The sequence below is a fragment of the Copadichromis virginalis genome, linkage group LG18 (genome assembly GCF_057382275.1).
Source record: "Copadichromis virginalis isolate Kocher_CV1m ecotype Utaka linkage group LG18, C_Virginalis_male_GT1.1, whole genome shotgun sequence".
Taxonomy (NCBI): domain Eukaryota; kingdom Metazoa; phylum Chordata; class Actinopteri; order Cichliformes; family Cichlidae; genus Copadichromis; species Copadichromis virginalis.
The window spans coordinates 8,873,607-8,883,783 of NC_140635.1; the positions used below are offsets into that span (position 1 = coordinate 8,873,607).

Below are 10,177 nucleotides of genomic sequence, written 5' to 3' on the forward strand. Positions count from 1 at the left end.
GACCAATGATCCGCATGTGGCCGAGAAACTTTGCCTCCCAAAGTTCGTAACTGTTTTCGTCTCCGTTGAACACTAACCTCTGCCATCTTCCTCCTGTTGTGTCACGCCTGGGCCCATAACCTGTTGAACTTGAAGAGTTTTCTTCTTCTTCGGCCATGTTCTCTTAATAATGCACACACTTGGTGGTTGATTACTTTTCCCGTTTCTTTTATTGTTAGTAACACAGGAGGGAAAACCATACATTACTTCAGCAGTTCGCGCTTTGGAACAACAGGAACAGGAAGTGAAGTAATCTATAATCACCAAAATAAAATCCTTTTCAAAATAAAATGACAATCAGAAAACTTCTTTCACAACATAAAATAAATTAATATATTTAGTCATGAGAACACAAATCTAACAGTATGCCTCCACATTTGGAGGGTTAAGCGTCAGGTAAAGCTTTTGTTTTCAGGCTTAAGTCGTATGTTTAATGCTTAAATGTACTAGTTAGTGAAGCCAAAGTCTACGAAGCTTTTCTTGTACTCTGTCTTCCCTTGATCCTCGACAAAAGTCTAGGTGGTGAGGCTTCAGGCTTTTACAGAAATGTAAAAATATTTCCTGCTCTTTTACCCTTGGTGGGGGGAAGAAAAGATTTTTAGCTAGCGCTAATGCTTCTGTAGTTCTGTTACTGCAGGTCTGAGAGGGTTAGGGAAGTAGGAAGGAAGGCATCAAAATAAAAGCGCACAGGACCCTTGAAACTTGACAGTTCTGTTGAGCCAAACAAAGCTGGAAGACGTATATCACATCGTCGTTTACATCCACTTTGGATGCTAGAGTTGGAGTGAAATACAATAGGACTCTTTAACTTTACCACAAGGCCAGTGTGTACTCTAAAAGGCTAAAGTTCACAGCACCTCTTAGAGTAATAAAAATAACGTGTGCAGTAGCACTATTTTGTTTATTTTTCTATAGGGCAAAGTCTAAACGTGTAACTTAAAGGAAAGTTGCTGAAGACATGGCTTCCCAAATCAGGCTGAGGCTGCTCCCGAGTGCCAGGTGTCTGTTTGATGAGCCTATTCAGGTGAAGGTGGCCGGGCTGAGGTCGAGGCAGGTGGTCTCCCTGAGAGCCAGCTCAACCGACGACAAGGGAACTGTGTTCAGCTCTGCGGCCACCTACAGAGCCAATGGCAACGGGGAGATTGACTTGAAGAGAGACCCCTCACTCAGTGGGAGCTACGTTGGGGTTGAACCGATGGGTCTGCTTTGGTCAATGACACCGGACTCTTTGCATAAAAGACTTCAGAAGACAAATGCCCTTAATCCATCCATGGTAAAGTTCTCAGTGCACGAGGAGGCAGGTGAGGGCCGGATTCTGGCAGAGGCGACTAATGAGAGGATTCTAATGGGAGATGGGGTCATTCGGGTCCCCATCAAAGAGGGGAACATTCGAGGAGTCCTGTTTACTCCTCCAGGTTTGTCAGCATCATTTAGGAAAAAAAGTACATACTTGAAAATGTCCTAGTTACAGTTACTCATAATTTTAGCTCCATACAAAAATATGCTTGCTTTGCATGTATGTTTCATTCCAGGCAGGGGTCCCTTCCCAGCTGTGTTAGATTTGTACACTTTTGGTGGAGGTCTGTCAGAGAAAAGAGCCTCTCTGTTGGCCAGCAGAGGATTTTTGGTTCTGACTGTTGCCCTGTATGGCCACGATGACCTGCCTAAAAACATTAAGGAGATCCACCTGGATTATTTGGAAGAAGCTGTCGAGTTTCTAAAAAAACTAACTAAGGTGAGTTAATTTATTCTGGAAGACTCATAGTTGTTGAAGACAACTTTGATGGCTGTTCATTGACATGTTTTTCCACAGGGTTCCAGTAAAAAAGTTGGTGTAATATCCCTTTCCAAAAGTGGAGATCTTGCCTTATCAGTTGCTTCTTACCTACCAGATGTTGAGGCCACAGTGTGGATCAATGGCTGCTCTGCCAATGTAGTTTTCCCTCTCTACTATAAGAAAAGACAAATACATTCTGCATTAATGTTTGATTTAAAGAAAGTGATTCCCACTGAGTCAGGGGCCTTCAACACCAAATACGCTTTAAACAATCCTCTGGCGGAGGAGAACAAGGGCAGCCTGATTCCCATTGAACGAGCCAAAGGACATTTCCTCTTTGTGGCCTCTGAGGATGACCTTCAATGGGACAGCAAGGCTTACGTGGATGAGATGGTGGAGAGACTGAAGCGTCACGGGAAGGAGAAGTTTGAGAGTGTGTCATACCCTGGAGCTGGACACTACTTAGAGCCACCTTATGGACCCTACTGCCCTTCCAGCTTCCATGGGGTTTTAGGCAAGCCAGCCTTGTGGGGAGGTGAGCCCAAGTCCCACGCAGCAGCTGAGGTCCACATGTGGAAGAAGATCCAAGATTTCCTCAGAAATCATCTGAGCTCTGATGCTGCACAGAATAGGGCCAAGTTCTAGTTTCAAACTAGACAATGAATAACAAAAATTAAAGTCACGACTGCCATAAAACTGTGATAATCATGTCTGACCTGTTAAATGTGTTGATTAATGATTCACTATTTTAAACATTTAAAGTCTGTAATTTATCACAACAGGTAGAACGGGATCCTCCTTACCCTCAAGGTATAGCTATAATTTTGTGTTAATACTCCATAGTGTCATGTAAATGCTTGTAAGTTTTCTGTTTTCATCATTAAAGTTGGTAAAATTTGAAAAAGGTTTATTTGTATAAAACTTAAAAAGCGTATCCTGAATTCTTGACACGATGTAGATTCAGTCCTTCTGTCACACTGAGGTACTTTGATGTTGCGAGACGATCCAGTTGTCACAGGGTGATGTTGCTGCAGACTTTGTCTCATGTCTATTAAAATATCTATTAAAATTAAAGTTACTTTTGCTGCTGGACACTCTAAAGTCAACTTATTAATTCATCAAAACCAAAAAGACAAGACGTATTGACTGCCGTTTAACTCTAGAATAAATGTTCTTAAGTGTTGATTTCTGATGTATTATTTAATGTAATGAAAGATTGTGATTTATCATAAACTGGCATCTGTGGCTCACAAATTACCTTGAGGCATACTGACACATCCCATCTTCACACAGCAAACTAGACAGACTGGTGCCTATAACAAGCTAATGTTAACTGAATTTTGTTTTTCCTTAAAATTGTTGTTGCAACTGTTACAATAGACGTGTATTCAAAGGCAACAAATTTGGTCTTGTGTTTGTTGTTCATGGTTTCTCAATGAACTCCCAAACCAGTGGAACACGCCTGTGTCTCTCTTAGTCCTTGTTCTACCAGACGACCCTCCAGAAAAGGAAGTTCTGCTAATAGGGGATTGTGAACTTGGTGTTTCCTCTTTAATATTACGCAGTCTTTGCCTCCCATTATAAGATAGTTTGGGATGAACTATTGTGAAATGGTACTATATGAATGAAACAAGTGAGCCTGTCAGTCTTCACTACTGCCACAAGATGGCAGTATAAGCCTCTAAATAAACAGTCGTGCTCTGGCTAGTGCTCCCACACAGAAAGAAACAGAATCACATCTACAACGAATTTAGAGCATCATCTATCCCAACCTGCATGGTGCTGGACTGTGGGAGGAAGACCGAGTGTTGGAGATTACTGTTAAGTGAACAGAGTTTTGGGCAACATTACACTAAAGTCTTGAAAAAATATAATAACTCACCATAAAACTCAACCAAACTAATCACCTCAAAGCAACTTTGGCAGAGCGGAAGAGGAATTTAAACAAGAAATGGGAAGCGGGGAACAAAACCTGACGTACTAGTACCTACCTCAACCTCATTTTTCACCTCTGAGATGGGAGATAACATGCTTGCTACAGTGCAGGGAGTTCATGAAGACTGCAGAACCTTCATCTGCCTGTTTGATTTATTAAGCAGCATTGTTGAAAAGCTCCTTCTCTATCTCTCCTGTTCTTTGTGTTTCTGTATCTGACTGCTCCCTTTCTGTCATTTCAGCTCAGTGGAGCTCACGTCAGCTTCTGGCCTTTGAAAGGCATTATACCTGCACTAAGGGATGTATGTTCTGTGGGAACTTGAGATTGACTTTATGCTTCTGTGTTTATGAGTAAATGATGATTAATTCATTTGTGTATAGCCATTCAAATTTAAACTGCATGCAGATACCAGCAGATACCAGAACTGTAACTGAGATGTTAAAAGTATTTCACAAGTACAAGGTATAAAACATACAGGCTTTAGAGACAAGCAGAATAGGTGATCAGAGAAGTTAAGGCTGGGTTCTGAACACTATCCAATGTCCACTTGACATTAACTTTCTGTTGTTAATGGTGAGCTGTTTGTTGTGGCCCATTGTGGAGCCAAAACAGACAGGAGGCAGGTCATGATGCTCCAAAAGACTTTATCAGGGGTGAAGTTTTCAGGACTCCGTGAAACCTCACTGAATACTAGAGTTAACTCAAAACAACCCATAAAAACTGCTGGGGTTGAATTCTTTGCTGAATAATTGTATTGTTTTGGTGCTATTTAAAGAAGATTTAATCAAACTAAATGGAACTAAATAACATAAGATTTGAAGAGGTTAATCCTACTCTAGTCCAACATTTGTACTTTTGTTTATGTCACATTAAAAAACATTGAATTTGGAAAACATTTCCATTTCTGCAAAATCAGTTACACCTAAAAAATCTCACTGAATTAATTGAAGGTGATTTAAAGGATCTGGAGCAAGCTGGGGTATTTTACCTGGATATTAATACCCCTGGTTTTTGGCCTCTAACAATAACTTTTTGGGATTTTCCCTGTTTTTTTCCCTCTCACTCACTCTCTCTCAGTCCTTCTGTCCCTTTCATTCTTCTGTGACGCTTCCTTGTGGGTCCACCTGTGGATGGAGTTTCCTTTTCCTGTAGTTTCTCTCTCATCATCTAATCGCTTGTGGTATTTAATGAAGGACTGGAGCTGCTGCTCTCCCTTGGATTGTTGTTAACATCATGTTGGTAATTTGTGACGCTGAGAATTCAGTGAATAGTTTAAAAGATCGGCTTATAAAGTTCAAAGTTTCATTGACACAAACAAGCTTTCGGTCAGATTAGCAGCTGATTTCTTTCTTCAAGAAGTCCCCCGTACAGTAACAATTACAAATAATACTGTCTGTTTCAGGTGTTCACCTTTTTCTTCCAACTGATTAAAAAACAGTAAGAACGAGAATGGTTTTGGGCCAAGCTGCTGATCTGGTGAACCTTACAAGCCTGCCATGTCTGCACTGTGTATTATTAGGCCATGTTCATGTAGTCTGCACCGTGTAATTATCTCAGCAGGCTGCTGACAAGAGGAGCCAAGATCTCTGTCCCATGTGGTGCAGATGTATTTATTTTTAAGACTGTGTTGTATCTTTAGGACTTTAGTAACAAAGGACAGAGACAAAGACTGTTTTAAAGTCAGTTGAAGAAAACTTGAAAGCCAAAATTCTTCTTAGACTATTCTTACACTTTGCTCAATAATGCATCACATGATATCGGCTCCCCTTTCTTCACTATTTCATGCTGCTAGCTGCAAGCTTCTTTTTATTTATTTAGTCCATCTGGAAGCCATAATGAGATATTATCCAGTGTTTGAACCGTTTCAAAGTGTTGATTGCACTTTAAAAGCACATTTACTGGGTTTACAATAATGAAATCACTCAAATTTTTTGAGAAAGAGCTACAAATTTGAACCTAGAGGAAATGTGTGAAATAATTTGAAAGGTCCACTCTGTTTCTAAACATAATGGTAAATGGTCTGTATTTGTATAGTGCTTTACTTAGTCCCTATGGACCCCAAAGCACTTTACACTACATTCAGTCATTCACCCATTCACACACACATTCACACACTGGTGATGGCAAGCTACATTGTAGCCACAGCTGCCCTGGGGCGCACTGACAGAGGCGAGGCTGCCGGACACAGGCGCCACCGGGCCCTCTGACCACCACCAGTAGGCAACGGGTGAAGTGTCTTCCCAAGGACACAACGACCAAGACTGTCGGAGCCGGGGCTCAAACCGGCAACCTTCCGATTACAAGACGAACTCTTGAGCCACGATCGCACCCTACATTATGTTATTAATAAATCTTATTGATTGTAGCTGTAAGAGGTCAGTAAATAATTTTTATATATATATATATCTGTAGCACATGTCTCATACTATAATTTTTTTATGAAACTGGCAAAACAATCAAAAACCACAATCTGAGAGCTGCCTTGCTCTTGGAGCTTTCACGGGAAACTAAATCCTAGCAATAGTGATTGCGATTTGATTAACTGCAATGACTGGTGTAGAAAATTCCTTAGTTCTTGTACACTTTTTGTGTAGTTCTTGATTTTATCAACACACAAAGGAAAAAGTTGGTCTCCAAAGTCAAACAACTTTTGATTTACGCAAGAGCGCTTTTCTTTAGTCTTTGTCTCATTCCTTGCACAGTGCATCCAAAACAAGCAGAGCCACCATATCATCTCCTTTTAATTCATCTAAAAAGGACACGAGGAAACAGTGATTGTAGAAACATTTATTCAAATCCCTCTGCGGCCCTTGTGTTTGGCAGTGGTCCTCGGGCTCTTGCCAACATGCAGACAGCGAACGTGTTGGCCTGCTTTTGAAAACAGATGATCAAAGATTTCCACGTTTCTGGTAAAAGTATAACAATTACATGTTTATCCCACACATTTTGTGCTTTACATTGTTCCCAGTGAGGCCTGAATAGGCATAGACATCATGTCAGATTCTGTGTTGCAACACTACTGCATGGAAATCTGTATTTTCATAGTTTTTAGGAAAAAAAAATACATTTAATGTTTGGTATATGATACCGTACCGTGTATATTTATGTAGATTTAAAAAAAAAAAAGCCCCCTGGCTTAACAGTGCAGTGGTTACACTGCATCAAGAGGGAGCAATAGGTTAACATCATGGGTGTTACTATTTCTGTTTTGAGAGTAATGCCTCCTGCAGGATTTGAAAAACTCTGTAAAACAATAGATAACTAATGAAAAGCTGAGATGTTCTATTAGGAATTTTCTGAGAGGCTTAAATGGGCTTTTTATTGTTAGTGTGTTCAAAACCATTATGAAATCCACTTGACTTTTTTTTGGTTGCTCAAACAAAAGTAAATGAAGTCATCAAACAAAGGAAAAGAACAAACTAACACTACTCAATCAAAACTTAAAACAATACACATTTAGTGTTGCACTTGCACAAGCTTGAGCAACATCCTAAAGCTTTTTTCTTTCATTTTTGTGCCATAATTGTGGTTTAAGATGGAGTACAATAAAAAAAAGCCATCTAAAAGGAGCTTTTAACATCATCTGTACACATGTAGAATTTAAAGACTTGCATATTTGCTTGTGCATATACTGTGCAGCAGTGGTGCTGCACATCATCATTGCAGAGATCAGTCATGATGTGACCCAAATATCTAACTTTAGGCACCACATTTAAAACCTAAAGCTTCCTGAGTGTCAAGCAGAGTGGACCAGTGATTTGTACTGAATATCAAAGCAACAAGGTTCTGAGTCTCAACCCAGTTTGTGTGTGCATGTTCTTTGCCTTTCTGGCTTCTTTGGACAGCCCAAAAACATGCATGCAATTAGGTTAATTAGTCATGCTAAATTGACTGTAGGTGTGAATGTGAGTGTGAATGGATGTGTTGCCCTGTGAGAGATTGGCAACCTGTCCATGGTGGAACCCAGCTTTCCCTATGACAGGTGGCATAGGCTCCCCCCGCCCCCTGTGACCCGGAATTAGGTAAGTGGAAGTAAATGAATGGATAGATTTCCCAAACAGAATGGATGAAAGATTTGTTTCCAATCCTTTGTAGTTAAGCAATCAATACTAAACTCTTTTTAGCATTGATGTAATAAATAATAAACTTGAATTAAAACATGTTATTTCACTCTATCACTCATACTTAAAAATAACAATGAAAAACAAACAAACAGAAAAACAGCCTGGTGTAAGCAGTGCGTTAGCAAGAGGATGTAGTTATCACCCAATGCTTCCAAGCTTGGTAAGCAAACTATATCAATACAATATATTGGTGTAACAAACTAAATACTTGAACATCACACACTAGAATTGGAGCACAAAGTTCTTGGACTAGCTGATGATTTGCATTTTTAAATAATACAAAACTTACCCAGTTACGTGGCTGAGAGGTCAATTTCGGTGAGGCCCACTAAAACAGTACTGACCTAGTTTCCACGCACCTGTCACTAAATGTGGCTACATCCACTTGCACACAATTTAAATGGGTAAGTTATATAAAATTCCACCCTGCATGAAGCTGTTACAAGTAGAAAATTAGCCATAGATACAAAAAACGGCTTTGGTCCAAGCTGTAAACAAGTGTATTCCTACTGCTGAGAGTTACTCACTTCTTTGGATATAGCCTCAGGTGCCCGTTAAAAGAATGGCAGTTTTTGGCATACTTTTCAGCCTCAGAGCACAAAAATCAGTTTATGTAAAGTTTACATCTACATCAGTATGAATTCAGCTTAAAGCCTTTTCATTTAGCTTGATATAGTGATTGAACTATAACTAGATTCTAGACCCTCACTTTCACCTTGTCAGTACATTTTTGCTGTTGTTATGATTATTTACATACTCCCACCGTCCATCTGTCACATCACAAGTAAAATAAATTAATGGGACATAAAGGCTTTTAGATGATTGTAAGTAACAGATCAGCAGAGTGAAGCTTTATTTCACATTCAGATGTTAGTGCAGAAATGATCATGGATTACAAATTAGTAAAAGTGTTCAAATGTCTGGAGGTTTAGGTTGACCTTTTATGCAGTTTTGTGCTTTTCTTCCATGTCTTATTGCCATAAACTGTAACATTTGGTGGAATGATGTGATAACTTTATCTGCATAAATTCTGTGCAAGAAAAATTGCAAACTACATTCAAATAAAACTGTTTGTGTGGACAAGATAACAAAAATCTGGTGACAGTTAAGAGAGAAAAGCTCAAGGGGAGAGAGAATACAGGGTTTATGTCATATAATGAAGCTGAATAATCAGCTGTTTTGAATTTGTGTTGTTAAATAAATTTGGAAAGGGATAAAAATCCTCAGGGGCAGTAAGATACCAGAATCCTTGCTTTTCACTTATTTTGGCAGCTTTTGTGTTGCGAGTCAGTCACGAGCGTCTCACCTGTACAGTGAGGAGCTTCTCTGGAGTACATCTCCTATAAAAAATTAAACAGGACTTTTCTGAATAAGCAGACAGTGACTTAAGATGAATTTTTAAATGGATTACGAAGTGCGCCCCAGGGTGGCTGTGGCTACGATGTAGTTTGCCATTACCGGTGTGTGAATGTGAATGGGTGGATGACTGGTTGTGTAAAGCGCTTTGGGGTCCTTAGGGACTAGTAAAGCGCTATACAAATACAGGCCATTTACTATTTTAATGGAAACATACATTTCCAGAAAAATGTTGATATATTTTTTTTCTTTGCTAATTTGAAAAATCTCTTGAGTCCTTGAATCTATATACAGCTGTCATGGTCTCGGTGTCTTAAGAGCTCATTTTGTCAAATGATTTATGTTCTCGCTGTGACCCTGGATTACATAAGCAGAAGAAGATGGATGGATTCATGTTGTGTCACATTTCCTGTTTTATTTTGGTAATGGATATGTAATGTGTTTTGTGTTGAGCTAACTTCCCCCGTCTCATTATACTGTATCTATATTGTCTTCATGTTGTCTCAGTCTCCCCTTGTTTATTGTTGTGTTGTCCCTCTGTGACATATGCATGGTTTGCATATGCAGGACTCTAAAGATATCCCCATGCCTAGATTAGAAGCTGGTGTTTTACACAGACAGTATGATTAATAATGAACAGAAAACAAAACAAATATCAAAAGTACACATACATAAGAAAAGAAGAAATTAATCCCATGAATTCAAATGTGCTTCAGAATAAAAGAATGAAACAACAGTTGAACTCGTTTTTAACCCTGTAAAGCCTGAACCATGAAATAACTACAAAATGGTTCATCTTTTTGACACAGGTATTTTTTTAACTTTAGACCCATAAAAAAAATTAAATATCAATGTGCATGTATGAGTCTTAATTTAATTAATTTTTTTATTTTTTTTACTTCAGCTGGCATTTTTGTGCAATTTATTGCTTGAAATTTTATTGTG

At 39.1% G+C, this 10,177-nt stretch overlaps 1 protein-coding gene across 2 annotated transcripts; it reads left to right on the forward strand.

The window, feature by feature from the left end:
* The first annotated feature begins 420 nt into the window (after nucleotides 1–420).
* Nucleotides 421–2,908, forward strand: LOC146687210 (acyl-coenzyme A thioesterase 5-like). Of its 2 annotated transcripts, XM_085439160.1 has the most exons (4): nucleotides 421–435; nucleotides 955–1,454; nucleotides 1,572–1,774; nucleotides 1,853–2,908. In XM_085439160.1, the coding sequence occupies exons 2-4, from the start codon at nucleotides 998–1,000 to the stop codon at nucleotides 2,459–2,461; spliced, it is 1,269 nt and encodes a 422-aa protein (XP_085295286.1). In that variant the 5' UTR covers nucleotides 421–435; nucleotides 955–997; the 3' UTR covers nucleotides 2,462–2,908. The 2 variants fall into 2 exon arrangements, with proteins under 2 accessions (XP_085295286.1, XP_085295285.1); XM_085439159.1 differs by lacking the exon at nucleotides 421–435 and having other exon boundaries at nucleotides 512–1,454.
* Nucleotides 2,909–10,177: the final 7,269 nt, after the last annotated feature.

Excerpts from the sequence above, each read along its gene's own strand:
- LOC146687210 (XM_085439160.1), top strand. The coding sequence starts at position 998 with ATGGCTTCCCAAATCAGGCTGAGGCTGCTCCCGAGTGCCAGGTGTCTG. Across the intron at positions 1,455-1,571 it reads AGTCCTGTTTACTCCTCCAG|GCAGGGGTCCCTTCCCAGCT; the intron begins GTTTGTCAGCAT and ends GTTTCATTCCAG. Across the intron at positions 1,775-1,852 it reads TTCTAAAAAAACTAACTAAG|GGTTCCAGTAAAAAAGTTGG; the intron begins GTGAGTTAATTT and ends GTTTTTCCACAG.